The 18,204-nt window shown below is 46.1% G+C and overlaps 1 protein-coding gene and 1 pseudogene across 1 annotated transcript; one reads left to right on the top strand and one right to left on the bottom strand.

The window, feature by feature from the left end:
* Positions 1–437: 437 nt before the first annotated feature.
* LOC127186274 (myocyte-specific enhancer factor 2A-like) lies at positions 438–6,285 on the top strand. Its single transcript, XM_051142709.1, has 2 exons — positions 438–725; positions 2,318–6,285. Exons 1-2 carry the CDS (start codon positions 655–657, stop codon positions 2,709–2,711), a joined length of 465 nt encoding a protein of 154 aa, XP_050998666.1. The 5' UTR covers positions 438–654; the 3' UTR covers positions 2,712–6,285.
* A 5,649-nt stretch (positions 6,286–11,934) lies between these two features.
* On the bottom strand, positions 11,935–15,141 carry LOC127186275 (lysM and putative peptidoglycan-binding domain-containing protein 4-like; annotated as a pseudogene).
* Between the last annotated feature and the right edge of the window lie 3,063 nt (positions 15,142–18,204).

The following is an 18,204-nucleotide window of genomic DNA, read 5'->3' as shown; positions in this document are numbered from 1 at the left end:
TCTTCCTGCCTCTCCCTCCCTGAGTGCTGGGATTACAGGCATGTGCCACCACGCCTAGCTACATGTCAAGTATGAAAGGATAGTCACATAGAAACCTGAGTGCCAACAGCACTGTCTCAACTCAGCTTTATTTTTCCCTTAAGAAAAAGTAGGACCAACAACTTTCAGCACCTTTCTTGAGACATGAGAAAAAAGTTAAAAGTAGGAGTCTTTGCCACCTTTCCTCAGAACTAAAAGGAAAACCAAGTGTTAATGATGAACTGAAGTAACTACGTGTAAGCAATATCTAATGTCCTAAGCCTTGATCGTGGTAATTATGACTGAAGCATTTGTAGAAAATGATTCATGTGTCATAGAAAGCTGTTAGTGAGTTTAAGGTGATGTGTGCAGTCGAGGCGCTGTTAAAGCAGATACAGTTCATTGTGTCGTGTTGTTAATTCAACATACTCATTCTAAGCTTGTAAGCTTCTTTGTCTTTCCTGTCCTGCTTGGCACCAAGACGTGTTGATTCAGGTTCAGTCCAGTGTGTCTCTTTCCCAGAGGGCAGGCATATTTTTCTAGAATAATAACTGTGTGGTAATGTAACCTTCTTTTGTAGACTACTCACTGACCAGCGCTGACCTGTCGGCCCTGCAAGGCTTCACCTCCCCTGGAATGCTGTCTCTGGGGCAGGCTTCAGCCTGGCAGCAACACCATCTAGGACAAGCAGCCCTCAGCTCTCTAGTGTGAGTGACTGGAAAGTTCCATGAACTTCTGCATATGGCCTGCACATGGTTCCTGTCAGTTTGTCTTTTGCTTTGCAGGCTATCTGAAACAACCATGCCATGATTCTTGTTTATGTAGATAGAAGTGTTAGGGAAAAGTATCTTGGGGGTGGAGGGGGCGGGTGAGACATAATTTCTCTGTGTAACCCTGGCTGTCCTGGACTGGTTTTGTAGACCAGGCTGGCCTCCAACTCACAGAGGTCCTCCTGCCTCTCCTCTGGAGTGCTGGGATTAAAGATGTGCACACCGCAATTGGTGGGGGAAAATATTTTCTTAACATAGCTCTCGGTCGTATTGTTGATGCTGAACAAACCAGGAATTCCTTGAAGGGATTTGGTGAGCAGAATTTTACTTTTAAACAGGGAGAGTCAGATGGTGTCAAGGGGATTCCAAAGCCCAGATGCCACTGCATGCCCCCCTCTCACTCACTCACAGACGAAGAATCCAGTGCTTCCCAGCATCACCTGAGGAAAGAAAAGGTAGCTGAGAACAAGCAGACTCATCTGCCTCCCTTTCCTCCTCCTGCTTTGGAGAAGAGGGCAGCAAGCCTGTGCCTTTTGCTTTCTTCCTGGATCTTAGTAGAGGAAAGGTAGGGTTAAATATCCTGTGTATGAATTAGGTGCTATAGGATTTGTTTGGTTGTTTCTGGCCAGTTCAGAAAAGTATGTTCCTTCTGGGCAAGGTATGAGACAAAAAAGATTTATGGCAATGCCCAGGAGAGACCAGACTTCCTGAACACCAGAAGGAACCAGGACAGGAGAGCATCCTGATCAGGGGCAGCATATCACCAGCTGGCTGCTTTGTACCTGATTAGCACTAGGGCACCATAGCCTCCTGCCCACGGTGCCCAGAGAGACGGCAACTCCTTTTCCTTGCGTGGGGAAAGAACTGCACATGTGGCTTGTAACCAGTAGTGCTCCAGAGAATTGTGTTATGGGTGAAAGTGCAAAGTATCTTAAGGAAATGTTTTGCCTATATAGTTATTGAAGCCCTAGGCCTGTCCTTAATGAAGTCATTAAAAATGGTGGACCCAAAAGCTGGGAATCTGGTGCTACCCAGCTGCACAGAGCTTGAAACTCAGGAGTTGAGTACCATCCCCCATAGGGAGACACAGTGACAAAAACAAATAAATAACAAGAAATCCAGGAAAGTAGAAAGACCTTGAAACTTAGACATGGGGGGAAAGTACTGTCTCCCATACTACCCCAAGCAAGTTCTTAACCATTCTGAAACTATTTTTGCTCTTGTGGAAATTGAGGGCAATTGAATTTACATCTCACAGCTAATGTGAAAAGGTAAGGTGTGCCTGCGATGGGGCCACAGTACAGAGGATACTACGATACACACACACACACACACACACACACACACACACACACACACACACACTCTCTCTCTCTCTCTCTCTCTCTCTCTCTCTCTCTCTCTCTCTCTCTCTCTCTCTCTCTCTCTCTCTCTCTCCCCCCCCCCCAGAAAGGCAGTGTCTGCTAAGCTATGTTGTGAGTTACACAGATGTACCACGAAACCATCTCACCTCTGTTGTTTCTCTACAGGGCTGGAGGGCAGTTATCTCAGGGTTCAAATTTGTCCATTAACACCAACCAGAACATCAACATTAAGTCAGAGCCAATTTCACCTCCCCGGGATAGAATGACCCCATCAGGCTTCCAGCAGCAGCAGCAGCAGCAGCAGCAGCAGCAGCAGCAGCAACAGCAGCAGCAGCAGCAGCAACCGCCGCCCCAGCCTCCGCAGCCCCAACCCCGGCAGGAAATGGGGCGCTCCCCTGTGGACAGTTTGAGCAGCTCCAGCAGCTCCTATGATGGCAGTGACCGGGAGGATCCACGGGGCGACTTTCATTCTCCAATTGTGCTTGGCCGACCCCCAAATACCGAGGACAGAGAAAGCCCTTCTGTAAAACGCATGAGGATGGACACGTGGGTGACCTAAGGCTTCCTGGTTCATGTTTGTTCTTTGTGTTACTGCAGTGAACTGCCCTACATATCTTAAATTGGTGAATAAGGACATGAGTTCAATATATTTATATGTACATACATACATATATATCCCTTTACATATATATGTATGTGGGTGTGAGTGTGTGTATGTGTGGGTGTGTGTTGCATACACAAAATCAGGCACTTATTGCAAACTTCTTGTAGGTCTGCAGATGTATGTCCACATGGCAGACAAAGCACCCTGTAGAAACAGACCAGTCTGGCACTTCCTTGGACTACTTGTTTCGTAAGATAAACAGTTTTTGCAGAGAAACGTGTACCCATATATAATTCTTCCACATTAGCCTGCAGAAACCTAGGGGGCCCCCTATTTGTTTTATTTAACTGTGCGGTGACTGTAGTTACTTCAGAAAAAAAAAATGCTTTGTAGAACAGAGCAGTAGAAAAGCAGGAACCAAGAAAGCAATACTGTACATAAAATGTCATTTATATTAATAACCCAACCTGGCATGGGTCTATTGCAAAGGGGTGCATGGGAAAGGGCTGTTGATATTAAACAAACAAACAAACAAACAATAAACAAAAAGCCCCACACATAACTGTTTTGCACGTGCAAAAAAAATGTATTGGGTCAAAGAAGTGATTTTTAGCTAATAAAAAGAGAGAATAGAAAACACGCATGAAATATTCAGAAATACTAGCCTAGAAATATAGAGCATTAACAAAATAAAATTAATATATTAAGTTATAATTGGAATATGTCAGAAGTTTCTTTTACATTCATATCTTTAAAAATTAAAGAAACTGATTTTAGGTCATGTATATTTTATATGAAAGAAAACACCCTTAATGAATTGATGATTATATATAAAATTATATCCACTACTTTTGAACACATTCTGCTGAATTATTTATATAAGCCAAAGCTGTATGTTGTAACTTTTTTTTTTCCTCTAGAGAATAGCTTTATCTTGTTTTAACTTTTTAGTTTTATTTTAAGAGGGGAGAAAAACAAAAATATCTTGCAAGCAGAACCTTGGAAAAAAAAAGCCATGAACACTTATTATTCTATATGTAAATTAAAAGTTGAGCCAAACTCTTTGTGTATATAGCATCTTAAATATATTATCACCTTTGGTGTAAGTACCTATGTATTGTATGGTCACCAGATTAAAAAGTATATTTTTGTGGATTGCCGCCAATTGGGGGGAAGGCGAAGTCCTTAAGTAGAGTATTCACTGTTTAATATTTACTATTTTGTTAAATATACTGTACTTTGGATTTTAATTATTAGCCCAGTTTTTCAGAGGATTGTGTAAAGGGGTTTCCCCTCACTGGTGGTGAATGTGTGATGTTCTGTTGTAATCTTTGTGCTGTATGGGGTGAGCATCATTATATATTTTATATGTGTACATAAATAGCAAAGTGGCAAAAATTGGTGTTAAGTTCATCCTGCATAAATATAAAATGTGTTGTAACAGATTTTATAAGGCACTATTTAAAATTTGCCTTTTGTGATGGAAAAAAAAACAGTAGAAAGATGACCTAATTTAACTAATATTAGAGAAAATGGCAGAATAGTAGATGAGCACAAAGGTTTTATAAGTGGTAAATAATTAGGGAAATATTTGAGGGGAAAGGGAACTTTTTCTCCTTGACGCTAAAGATAGAATGACGCAGCTGGTTACAAAATCCGCTCGGGTTTTCAGCTGCCCCATGGATAGAAAGCACGGTGTGTAGGGAGCAGCTCCATTACGGTGCAGACCCTTGACACAATTCTTGTTGTCCTGACGAAACTGGTGCCACCCTCAGCTTGGATTTTGAACAAGGCCTTACTTTCACAGGGAGACAGCTCGTTGGTGATAGCAAGTTCATCCGTTTACTGGGCTTGTGCCATGAACAAAATTCAAAGTCCTGTATATCTTTTATCCTAGATTTTTAAATACTCCTTTTCCTGAAAAAACTTAAGAAGGGTTTAAAAATGGCTGCAATTTTATATTGAACAATGTTAAGCAGCTACCTGCAGTTTTTACTTACATTTTTGCTCCCCCCTAAATTATGCTCTTTTTGATGTCTCCTCATCTGCTGTTGTGACAACTCATCAGCCAGGTTTCTTACTGGCACATAGGTATTAGGTACATACCCCGTGGCCAGCACAGGCTGCACAGTGGAGAGCGCTTCACTGACAGTTTGGGTAGCACATGTTAGTAGCCAAAAAAGTGGGGGTGATGTTTTGTCTCCTCTCTCTAGTCTGAACATTTGGCTTTTACTCAGAAAAGTTTAGGTTTATTTTTCTTGACATGTACTGAATTGACTTACAGGCACATACTTCATAAGGTCATACCTAATTAAAACAAGACAGTCTCCCAACACTGAATTTCAGGATAACCCTTACCACTTTGTAAACCATTTATAGCTTTGAAAGTGTTAAGTGACCCTTTGGTTATTATTTATGCATGTTCATGAACTTCTGCTGTGTATCGGGATAGGAGTTAACACCTTCACATTTACTGTCTATTTTCTTGTGTGCCTTATGAGATGGCTTTTCTGACTGTATCTCAATAGTCTTTCTTTCTATGCAGGTTTATAATCAGTACAACTACTGTTTTCTAAAGTAATATTACACAAGGCTCGGAGTTTGTATTTAAATTACACTGACCAAGTCACAATGTATTCCGTTTTCAGGAACTGAATATCTTATCTGACTGTTAATCTTTTCCCGTATGCCCAGTGTGATTTGGAGCATATGGGCTTGACATCCTTCACCCAGACACTCATGTGTGAACACATCCACATCCACAGCTCTCAGTGGGAGCCATCCTAGCGTGGGAGGACACTGACGGTGTGTCTTTAAAACTGACTTTTCTTACCCTTTGAGATTCATGTGTTTTGTATAGGACACCATCACAGGAAAATTTTCTCCCTTCAGATAACATATTTTATTATGAAAAAGAAAAACAAAAAAAGCTTAAGTTGCACTGGATATAGGAAGTCCCCACCAGCTTTACTTCCTCAGAACTCTAAGTGGTTCTACACTGAGAGTGAGCGTCACCATTGTGTGAACACAGGTGGTCCCAGTCAAAACTCCATCTTTTGAGCCCTAATTACATCCATTGTGTTATAAAACTAAATCAGGGGTTTGTTCTGAAAGAACAATACATGTTTCACCATTTCCTTTCAACTGTAAAGACGACTGATAATGTATTAACATAATTTCTGTATTAACCATCATGCGCACAAGAAATACATAGTAAATACGGAACCTGAAAACTCCTGGCATTGGATCATAAAAAGCTAGATGATTAGAATGTGAAAAAGACTTTACAAATGTAAAACTTTTATTTCTCTGTAGAAACTTTCTTCACTTTGCTGTGCAAGAAGACACTGCTTTGCTATATTTAAAATGGCTTTTTTAAAAGAGATTTATGTATTTGGTAAATGTTTGTAGTCAACAGTTCACACAAAGAAGCTGTACACGGTTTGATCATGTAAAACCGTTTGGCGGCACAAGCTGGACTTTGTTGCCATCCTTGAGATGAACCTTTTAAGAAAAATAAGTTAATCTCAATTTTTCCCTGAATGTGTTGTTTTTCTTCATTATACAATAAATATTATAGTGAAGTTTTTATCAAATGGTTAAGACAATGCTAGAGGTTGTTGTAAGCTATTTGTCTCCTGCACTCACTCCAGTAAAGATGGCCTGGCTTTTACCATACATCCAGACTCTGTCATGTTTGCCTGGAGAAACAGTAAGTTCTGTCCCCCAGTACCAACCTGGCTATGTTGCAGCTCAGTTAAATCCATTGGGTCTGTCAAGAACTGCTCTACTCACAGAATAGCCAGAAGTGTTGAGGGGAGTGGATGTCGGCACTTTTTACAGTGTGTGATTACTTTTATCCAGATTGTATTGAGTTGGCAAGAGACAGGTCTACTTTGGAGTTGTGTTTTACAGAGATAGATGTCTCATTACATCACACCAGTTTGGTCCTTGCCATTTTCTGATAACTAAGCCAGAAGCCAGAAAAGCTCCAAACAGTTGTCCAAACCCACAGTTTAAAAAGTCCTCTTCCTCTCCTTTGCCTTGTGAGCCAGCTCCTAGCTAAGCAGATTCTTGATGTCAAATCAAGTTAATTTTTTGCACTGGTGTTGCTTGCTGGCTATAATGGGGCTCTTGTTAGCAGGTTTTGAAAGCTGTTTGAATCCTGTGGCTAAAAATATTCTCATCACAGCTGCAGCTCCTTAATATCAATTCACTGAGTTCCTAGTCAGCTCCCATGGGCGCCTTGCTCTAGCCTTTATCTGGGTTTTAAGCTGATTGTGTGTCTGAATGGCACCAGCCAAGAGAGTGATTTGTGGGGCCCCGTGCCAGCTGGAGGGCTGCAGCCCACCCCAGCCACCTGTCCAGATGAATGCCACTTAGCTGGGGATGGGTCTGGTAGTGGCTGGAATGAGGTGCTACATTCTGGCAAGAACAGCCCAATTCTGGAATTGATGATGTCAGTGTGTCTCACTACGATTGCTGTCCCTTCACCAGAGTGAAGGTTCCTGCCAGCCTTCACTGCTGTCTTCCCTTTGTAATCGGTATGTATCTTGGAGGAAACTTGAGTATTAGGTTACCCCAACTTTTACCCACTTTGTATCTTGCCCTCAGCAGTCATTAGTGTTTATCAATTGGGATTAATATCCCATCGATTGAGATTAAACTCAGGTATGGCTGGCCTTCCCGCTTACTTGGTTGCATCTTTAGAGATTAACAGCAATGTACTTGTCAGCAGGTTGTAATCTGTCATTTTGTTCCACAAACTTGCAGTTTGGGCCTTTAGGAGCACCGTCAGGTCGGCACACTAGTTCTTAGTGCTTCCAGCCTAGGCTTCAGCATATCCTTGCTCTTAGCACCTCAAGATGCTCCACACTTGAGTTTTTTCTCTCGACGAGGGCCAGGTGCTTCCTCAAGCATCCAAGATCTTGAAACCAAGATCTGGGCAGAAGGTGTGCTCGTTGTTTCTGGGGTGTTAGCAGCATTGGGTTCTGTCCACACACTGGAACTATGGGCATGCTCACTCACAGACATGCCTAAGGCTGTTCAGAGCCCACTTGGCTGCACCCTTGTATTCCTCTTGCCACTTATATGTAGCTTGCTTGCTTCACTTCTGGGAAGAACCACAGCTCCTCTTACCTATGATCTTTTGGCACACTCTGTTCTAGTATATACAGAAAGTAGTTGCAAACTCCCCAGCTCACCAGGGAACACACACATTTACTCGCTACATTACAGCATGTGAGAGATTGAGGCTGGGGTTTTTCTTTTCTTTTTTGAATATTTATGTATTATACAGTGTTCTGTCTGCATATAATGCCTGCAGGCCAGAAGTGAATACCAGATTAGATTATAGACTGTTGTGAGCCATCATGTGGTTGCTGGGAATTGAACTCAGGACCTTTGGAAGAGCAGCTAGTGCTCTTAGCCTTTGAGCCATCTCTCCAGCCCCGAGGCTGGGGTTTCTTTGCTCTGGCTTTGCATTACCCGGTTGAGATCGTGCTTAACAGTTACGTTGTTCGTGTCCCCTTTGTGTATGCTTCATTATTACACAATTGGGCTCTCCTGTAGGTGTTTTTGGTCTGTCTTGTGTACCCTTCTGCCATAATTGGCTTTATGTACTTGTGTGTCACATCTATGAATGGCATCCTAAGAACTTTGTGTGGGGTAGTGTTGAGGATTGAACCCAGACCTTGCACATGGTAGGCAAGCATTCTACTGAGTTATACCCCCAGATCCCTGTGTACAGAAAGATCTCAGAGCAATGTCAGTGTCACGTTGGTACCTCAGGTACCCATCCTCCACACTCAACAGCCAATCTTTACTTTACCTTGTAATTCTTCCTGCTTTTCCTTTGTACAAGTCAGCACCTTTGGTATATCTGAAAATCACTCCATTATAACAGTGAGTTTATAGAAACCAACATCATTGTTTTTATAGCATCCTAGCATCCATTCTGTGGATGTGCCCTAGGTTCTCAGTTTCAACCTATAGAAGCTTATAAACTTAGGTATGTTTAGAAATGAGCCTCAGAAGAAGCAATATGACTCTCAGGTAACTGCCCCAGAGCACAGCATAAAAGTTAAGAAGAGACAGCAAAATAAGACATCTAACTAGATAGTGCCATGTCTAGCATCTAACAAGATGCTAACCAGGCCTTAAGGAAAACAATGAAATCTATAGGCAGGAGTGGAGAGATCACCAATAGGTTCAGAGTGACACGTGTGATAGAATTAGCCCATGGGGATATTAACGCAGTTCTTATCAATAAATGTTTGGAACATGAACTCAGTGATGGAAAAACTGAAAGGTATAAAAGTTCTAGGAATTAAAAATACCTAAAAGAAAAGATGCCTTTAATGAGATGATGGCACTAGATATCACAAGGAGAAAAAGCAATGGAAACCACACAAGTAAAATCATGTGAAGATGAATTTAACCGTAATGAGATTTACACCACCAAACATCTAGTTCTCTGTGAAATTAGAGAGGAAGAATCAGGGAAATTGAAGAATGACTGCAATTTTCCAAATGAAGCTGGATGGACTCACAGAAGACAAGAGAATTAAGAATACCGAGCATAGTAAGTAAGGAAACTTGATCCAATGCTATCAGCCTCCCCATGTCGTCATGTGTCCTCTCTAATTCCCCTGAACTAATGCCAAGCCCTGAAATGTAGAACCCAGGTGTTGTACATCTGGCCCCAAACCATTCTGACGACATTTCTCCCAATTCTATCTACACCCACTACATGCCCGGTCACCAGCTACTTACAACCCACATTGTCCACCCTCTCTAGTCCTTTGATCACACTAAAGAACATCTCTTTAAAAAGCACCTGTCCACTGTGTCACTGACTCCCACTGCCCTGCCAAGTGTCAGCTACGGAAATCTAGAGAACCTATGACACATTACCCATCCCCCTCTCTGGGTCTAAAGCCTTCACATGCCCGCCTAGCTTATCAGCCAGCACCTTGAGGGCAGGGGACAGGTCTGGTTATAACGTCAGCTCTTGGTATTCTGAAAGGTTAATGAAGAACTAAAGCGTATGTGGATGGATGGATTACAGATAAAATGTAGATGTGCTCCTTATTCAGGGCAATGAAATACTACCTTGAAATAACCAAATGCAGCCAGATGTGAAAGTGGTAGCTCTAAAGAGGCAGAGGAAGGCCTAGTCTTAATAGAAAATTACGGGCCAGGGCTGTCTCAGTAATAAAGTTTTTAATTGAATTAAATAACCACTTTATGAAAAGTTGGGGGAGTCTCCCCTGGTTCATGTCAAGGCCTGGGGAGGTGTTAAGAGGCACTACTGACACCAGTGCCCACTGGTGGAGCAGTCTCTGGAAACTTCTACAACTCTGAGCAGGTCTAGGAAGGAGCATAGGTCATAGGTTGCAGCTGCCAGCACCATGCTGTTTCTTCTAGAGGCAGTGGGAGGCTGGGAGGTAAGCCTCACAAGTCCTCAGCAGCTGCACTGAGCCACCCTGCTTTGCAGGCCTATCCACACTTCCCATGAGTCCCTGCTCAGTCTGGTGAAGCCAGCCAACCCTTCCCCCCTGAGAATGAGCAGGAAGCAGTAAATGCGGAGTCTTAACAACACAAGCCAGGCTGACTTCTTTAGAAAGGGGAGGTGCACAGCAAGAGCCTGGGGCACCTTGCCCAGACCCAGCAAGAGGCAGAGGTCACTGTCAGCTTCTCCAAAGCTGTCCCTCGGTTTTAACTCTATTACCAATATCCACAGATGAGAAGAGGCCGTCAAGTTTTCCTTCACAGAAGAAATGATTTTATTCCACTTGAGAAAAAGACAGAAATACAAGTTACAACTGTAACTTGTTTCAAAGTCAGTGACATACTGACTCTATCACATAGCACCTCAGTCTACCAAGACACAGACTGCACCTCTGAGCCAAGCCCACCCCTTGTCCTTAGCAGGCAGGGACACTGACAGTCGTTTTGGCCCCACCGAACCCCAGGGCCACTGACACTGCATGTTCTACTTAGGAGCCCACAGAAGAATGTGTACGGACACTCACAACCAGTCCCCAATACTTGAGACAGAACACAGAAAACAAACAAACAAATAAAAGCCAGACATTCTTTGTCTGCAAAAGTGATTTTCCCATGGGACTCTGAGCCCTGCCTGGTGACATTAATGGTGACGTTTAAGAGAAACTTCACAGCCACAGAGGTCATGAGCACCCCGAGAGAAACCACTTACACAATCAAGATCTTTATCGTATCACAGTTCATGGGTTCGTTTGTGGCCTCAGAATATTTAATTATGTAGACAATTTCAATTAGCTATTTGAACCCTGGGCAGATCATTTTAACAGACCTAACGTCTGGCTCAAGTACAGATTTCCAGGCAACTGGCCAGCCATTGCCCTAGCCCACCTTCTGAGTGTCTGCTAGCCTTCTGTTCCCCCATCCCTGCTGTGACAAGGCAGGCTGGCTTAGCCCTTCCTCCCACACCCCTTGCAGGACATGAACAGTGACTGCCTTCAGGGAGTCCCTGAGAAAACCTTGTGCTTCTTCCGCCCTCTGTTGTCGGGTGGTGCTCTCTTTATAGCTGTTCACTTGCTGGGGGTTGGAGATGTCCCCCAGAGGCAACTATCTTCAAGGCTTAGTCCTCATCTTGGCATTGGGAAGGAGTAGAACGTTTAGGAAAATGGCGCCTAGCAGAGGGAAGTCAGGACACGGCAGGTCACTGCAGGTAACACTGGGTCCCAAGCTCCTTCTCCCCCTCTCTTCCTGGTCACATGGACAATCTGTTCCACTGCACACTCTCCTCGATGTGTGTTCTTACCACAGGCTCCCAAAGCAGGCCATGGATTGAAGCCATAGCCCAAGACAAACCTTTCGTACTCAAGACTGTCTTGTTACGGTAACGGAAAGCTGACTGATACAGTGTCTGGTTTTAACTGAGACACGGCATCTCTAAGGACATAACCCAAAGAAGAGAGTCAAAAGAGACAGCAGGATGAACACTCTGCTTCGGGGCACGTGGTGGGGGTGGGAGTGGGGCCACAGGCTTGCCTCAAGTGGACATGTGTTAGAACCTTAATGGTAGAAGTAGTCCCTTCTACCACCTGCCAGTCACAGCTGCTCCCCAGGTGCCAACTAGGGGAATCCAGGGATCCATCACCACAGATGCTCCTAATGTGAATCTGGGGGGGGGGGGTGTAGCCTAAATCAGAGGACGGCAGCTTGGATTCAAGGCTTTCTCACTTCTCAAGTGGCACGGCCTTCAGTGGAGGCAAGTGAGGAGGCAAACAACCAGGCTGTCACAACGGTGACTTGTACTCTACAACTCAGTGACATACTGCGTAGCACCTTAGTTTATCCAGACACAGGACATGTCTCTCAGCTCACCTCTCCCCTTAGGAGGCAGGGACACTGCGACAGTCATCTGAGCCCACCCAACACCGGGGACACCCCTACTGCAGACCCTTTGTCACGTTCTACTTAGGAGCCCTCACAGAATGGCTGTACAGACACTGCCAGGCCCTACGTGTCTTGGGAAAGTGGCATGAATTTCATGTAAATGTCTCTCTTGCTGGGGTGGTGGACGTCTGGGCTCCTGCATCCTTGGGGTTAGGCCAGCCCATTCCTCAGGGCATACAATCCAGATCGTCATGGTAACTTCTGTAACTGTCCATACACCTCAGGAAACAAAATGCAGCATCCCCCAGCAAACAGCTGGCGACAGCGACATACATCAACCGATGGCCAAAGCCTGCTGATTCTAGGGGGGAAAAAAAGGAGCTTAGGCCCCTGCCTGGGTGGTTGGGCCGACCTTGCTGTCTGAAGCAGAGATGGTGGGCATTGGAACTGCCAACCTGTGGGCTTGCCCTGGAACAGGGCTCAGTGTCGTCGAGCTGTTGGGGACGACAGTTGCATTCAAGCTACTTGGGGCCTCCCCGGTGGCTTGTATCTTAAGTAGACGAGATAGAAGACTGGCAGCACAATCCCAATGAGCAGCATAAGGAAGACGGCGTTCCACCAGGGGATCCCACAGTCTGCGCCATCAGCCGCTGGCTTCTGGGCTGTGGGGAGCAGCGGCTGGACCTGGGGCCTCCACACAGCAGCTGTCCGTGTGGAAGACGTCGGACTGCACAGCCCGCTCAATGTTCTCATCAATTCCCTTGAAGAAGTCTGTCAGCTGGTTGCCCTGAGCAGCTGCCCCGGTGCTATCTTCATCTTCTGGCAGTTCGACCACTGTCACTCTGGTTTTGGAAGACGGGGGCCCCAGGGGCGTTAGTTCTTGGTGGTTCTCTGTGAGGATGCCGTGATTCCTCACTGGAATCTTAATGACTTCAAAGCATACAGGTCTTGTTCTCTGATGAAGTTGTTCACCGTCTTGATATCTGCAACCTACAGAAGCCATGCATTATAAACATGCGATGCTCCTTAAAACCAGTACCAGCTGAGCCCCTCGGCCTGCTGGGGTCCCAGTGAGGAAGCCCAGGAAGGCTGGAAGCTGCACCTACAGCCAGCTTCCTTTCAGCTGAGTAACTTGGGCTTCAGTTTGATCTTTGGCTTTTAGCTCTTAATAAATAGCTTAGAAAACAACTGTTCTACTTCGAACAATTTCAGACCGATTGTGGATGTGTTGTGCCTACAAGGAAAGCCACAGGTGAAACCCTTCCCTGTCTAACTCTCCCATCTCACACCAGAAATCCAGCTGAGCAAGTGGCCAGACAAGCTCACCAAAAGCCCCCAGCTGACCCTGGGCACCCATTCAGAGTCTCCAGCCCTGACAGCTTCCTCGGATGCCCCCTCAGCATTCTCCCAGAAACAGGGTAGGCATAGGAACTTATTTCCTGAATGGAAGTTAATTCACCTTGGGGAGACTACACTTCTCTCTAGAAGAAGGTTAGGACATCAGCCATCAAGGCAGGAGCTTCAGAGTGGGTCATGGGAACGTGACTGTGGATTTTATCAGGCAACACGAAGCTAACAGAAAAGGAGGGACAGGAAAGCCAAGTTTTTAACTCCCTTCTAGCTACTTTGAAAAGAACTTCTCTAAAACATAAGTACAACCCACAGAGTTTACTATTCAAGTCTAGGATATATATGATCATTTTTTCAGCAACCACTACCACTTTTAAGAGTCCCACTGAATGGGCTCTGGGAGCGCTTTTTATCTTGCCCTGAAACTAACAGAGTGGATGGGCTTGGCAGCTTTCTTTCTCTGTGCACTAAATGAACAGCACGTGCATTTACCTCCAAGAGGAACTGGGCTAGTTGGTGGAGACATTAAATAGCCATTCTGGACTTGCTAGAGTTCATCATCCTGACAGGCCTGCTCAGTCTATCTTGCAAGACTTTGTTGGGAAGGCTTTGTTTTTCAGTCCAAGGTCTATAAAGCATATGTTATGCTCACAGAAGCAGATCAGAAGAGCCAAACACAAAGGCCAGTGCAATGCAGAGACGCTATGTGTCCCTGGAGACCAGCCTCTAGTACTTTGGGAAAGACTCCATACCCACACACAATCTTTTTGTTCATTTGGATCTTGTTAGATAAACCACAGACAATGTTTAGGAGTAAAGTTTTTTGTTTTTCCTTTTTTAATTGTGTAGCTGATGCAGCCTGGTGACAGCTGCTGTCGGAATGCAGCATGAGGTTAGCAGCGTGAAACAAGTTGTTTCGATGAGGGAGAAAGAGCGATTCCAGAAACGCTTTCCTACTTACTTTGCCACTGTTAATCACTCTGAGTGCTAAAAACATAATTAAAGAGAAGATAAGGTAGTATACAAATGCACAGCACAGAGGCTAGACATGCAGTTTCTAACAGAGAGAAGGAAAAACTCTACCAGTCAGATTAGCTTACTGCCAAGAAAGGTCAGAAGAATACACAAGTTGTGAGAGAAGCCAAGCATGCCACAGAAACTTGGATACATTGCACCTACCGTCTCCAGGCCCTAAGATCTTAAATACAATGTGCTCAAAAGATCACACAGTTCAGAGTATCACTGTGCAGGGCAGGGCAAAGGAAACACGGCCTTAACTGAAGTCCCAGCTAACCCTTTCTGAGATCAGAGTTCTGAATGAAGGGTGCTTCCATCAGCTTCCATCCCTGGCTATGGAGGATTCTAGTGGGGGGGGGGGTGGAGTGAGGGTGTCAGGAAGGACAAGGGCCCCTCTTACAGTGACTCCCCTGTGTCTCTCTCGAGTCAGCTTACTTTGCAACCATACTGGAGAGCCAGCTTGTTGAGGCTGTCCTCCTGGGCCAGCTCGCGCTGCAGCAGCAACCATGTTGTTGGTTCCGGGCTGCTGCGGGTGTTGGCTGCTGCTCTTCTGGCGCTCCTTGCCCCGAGGTCCGTAACACCACACGGTGTGACTCTTCCTCAGAGGAGTCCCCAGAGTCTCCACTGTCATTCTTGAACATGTAAACATGGCTGCTTGGAGTCCTACAGACAACAGCTGGGCCTTGGAAGGTCTTGGCTAACACTTCCTTTCTGCCTCATTTTCTTAACTGAAAATCAAACCTGGGGTTAATTCCACACAAATACTGCACATTCTCCTCTGGCTCCTAAGAACTGTCTCATTAGTAATTTCCTAATAGTGCAAATATTCAGCAAACAGCATCATGACAGATCAAGAACATCCTCATCCTAGGCCACCTGGTACTGAGGCAGAATAAAATCACACGTTTTCTAACTGCTTAGTATGGGGGAGGTTCCTTACCTTCCTTCCCCCAGCCCTCCCCACACCACTTATGTCTCAGAGCACCCGGAACGCTGGTTCTCAACTCCCTGACACTGAGAATCGTACATTCTGAGTCTTTGTACAAAACCTCCTTAGGCATCCCAAGGTGTCTGCAGGAAAAAAGATCACTACCAAGGACATAGGCAGAGAACAACCATAGGTCTCTTATTTGACCCTGGTGACTTGACCGAAAAGGCAAGCATGGAAAAACGCCTATCAAAAGTTTAGTTTGCCCATTCCTCACGGTCACTCCGCACTCATTTCACTCCATGGTCCCCTTTATTGTCACCTGAAGCAAACTCCAGAAACCACAACTAACTTTCCCTTCCAAATAGCTCCAATGGAACTCTGGGCATTCCTGCGATCCCTTCTGAGTGGCCCTTTAAGGGGACAGCAAGCCTAGCGCATCTCCTCTGGTCTCAATTGTGAGCTCCTGACACCCGGGGCGGTCAGAAGAGGCCTCAGTTTCCCTTCAGTGACAGATGGGGTGTCCTTAAGCAGAAGACAAAACAATTTGAGACCGCCCCGCCCCTGGGCCTAACAGGCTGGGCCCCAACTTTCCAAGGAGCACACATCCTGCCACCTCCGCAAGCTGGCACCAGGCCTACGTGGACACGGGGCACCGGCCCTATAGTGCAGACCACCACAGAGTCCACGGTGACAAGCGACCACCACGAGCCTTGGCCCCCCCAAGTCAACCCCGCAGCCCCTGCTCCAGGTCCCCGGTACCCTCGCTCCCAGGCTCCACCGCCGCCTCGTCCGCGATTGGCTGCAAAAAACGGTCTTCCGGGGTGGGGGACTGAGTGGTTAACCAATGGCTTCAGAGGAGGGCGGGCACTGGCGCAGCGGCAAGGTGCTGAGAGGTCAGAACTCACCCTGCTCGAAGGGGCGGGTCCTGATGGGCGGGGATCCAGCGCGGTGCCTGGACCTTCCCTCCTGACTGGTTCGCCCAGGCTGTGCCCAGTTTCCACGTCTGAGCCAGGTGTGAAACTTGGCCTCCTTTATGGTGTCCACGGCTTTCTGCCTCCGTCTTCTTCCCGGAAGGAGAGACCTTTGACCCATGTGTGTCTTGATCCGTGGCCAGGAGCGTCCTCAGTATGGGCGGCGCGCCACTCCGGAGGCCTGCCGCCGGGAGCCAGACCTGGGTTTTTTGACCCTGGTATCCTTTGAGAGGCTGAATGGTTGCCAGCCCCTTGCCTGGAGATAAAAGTTCAGGGATGTGAAATATGCCATGAGAACACAGACCAAAATTACATAAACGAGGATATATATCACATGGCTACCCAGAAAAGCCCCTGCTATTCGAAAAGGGAGGAGAACCTGTGGTGTTGTTTTGCAGCAAGCACAATCAAGGGATTAAAATCCTTAATGGAGTAAGATTCACCCAAAGATACGGAAGAAACTAAGAGACATGGGCCGGTAATATACCAAAGGAACACAGATGGCGGGCATCTGAACCAAGGTGTTAAGCCTCTCTGGGAATCAACGTTTAAAACCAGCCCAGACATGGCTTAGAATAAAACTAAAACAACTACTTTTATCCTTCTCTCTTCTTCTTCTTCTTCTCTTCTTTCTTCTTCTTCTTCTCTTCTCTCTTCTTCTTCTTTTCTTCTTCTCTCTTCTCTCTTCTCTCTTCTTCTTCTCTCTTCCCCTCCTCCTCCTCCTCCCCTCCTCCTCCTCCTCCTCCTCCTCCTCCTCCTCCTCTCTTCCTCCTTCCTCCTCCTCCTCTTTTTTTTCCCCCCAGACAGTGTTTCTCTATGTAGCCTTGGCTGTCCTGGACTCCAGCTTTGTAGACCAGGCTGGCCTTGATCTCACAGATCCGCCTGCCTCTGCCTCCCTGAGTGCTGGGATTACACGTATAGGCAACTACGCTGGGCAAAAACTAAAAATCTTATTCTGAATGTCTCAGGCCAGGAAGGCACCGGGCCATGGTCCTCTCTGCCAGCCACAGAATCCTTCTGTCTAGTTTTAAACATCTGGTCTTCGTTTCCCTTGCCACCCAACCTAGGAGACTAACCGTTCCCTCTGACACACACTCATGTGGCCCACTGAGGTGTCTGTGGTTTCTGACCATTTCCCAGGCTCGGATGGGACTGCATCAGAAGAGGTATGGCCCACCCATCCAAGTTGGCCAGGGGCCCAGCCACAAGAACAGGCCCACTGCTCTGATCCCAAGGCGGTGGAGACCAACCCCCCAGGCGGAGATGTCCGCTCCAACCCTTGTCAAACATGTTGTCCCCTCCCAGGTCCGTCCTTCCCCTGAAAAGGATGATGAGAGGTGTCAAGGGCCAGCTATTTTGTTTTCAGGATATGGCTCCAAACTCTAGCGCTGAGCTGGAACTTCAGTGGAATTTCAAAAGCTTTGCCTTTTCATTTTGTAGAGAGAAATTTAAGAGACACAGGGGCTTGCTGCAGGCCACACAGCAGAAGCTACAAGCCATGCCAGGAGAGAATCAAAGTCTAAGCCAGTTAAACACTCACCAACTGTGACCTTGACCCAGTCCCTAAGCTTCCTGAGCTTTGGTCCCCTTCTTCTGATGTGTTGTCCCTGAAGCCTGGAATGGCTTTAAAGTCCTGCCTGGGACAATTCCAGAGTATGCTGGTTGTCACAGCACAACACTTAGTGTCTGGACATGCTCTGCACTCCCAGGAGTGGCAGTTTGCTCATGGTCTGTGTACTTGGCACACACTCCTCACGAAGACCCTAGTCCTTCACAGAGGCCCAGATGACTG

Source organism: Acomys russatus, unplaced genomic scaffold (assembly GCF_903995435.1).
Source record: "Acomys russatus unplaced genomic scaffold, mAcoRus1.1, whole genome shotgun sequence".
Lineage (NCBI taxonomy): Eukaryota > Metazoa > Chordata > Mammalia > Rodentia > Muridae > Acomys > Acomys russatus.
Note: the sequence above shows the minus strand (reverse complement) of the source record. Positions and strands in the feature narration are given on the sequence as shown.

Excerpts from the sequence above, each read along its gene's own strand:
- LOC127186274 (XM_051142709.1), top strand. The coding sequence starts at position 655 with ATGCTGTCTCTGGGGCAGGCTTCAGCCTGGCAGCAACACCATCTAGGA. Across the intron at positions 726-2,317 it reads GCAGCCCTCAGCTCTCTAGT|GGCTGGAGGGCAGTTATCTC; the intron begins GTGAGTGACTGG and ends GTTTCTCTACAG.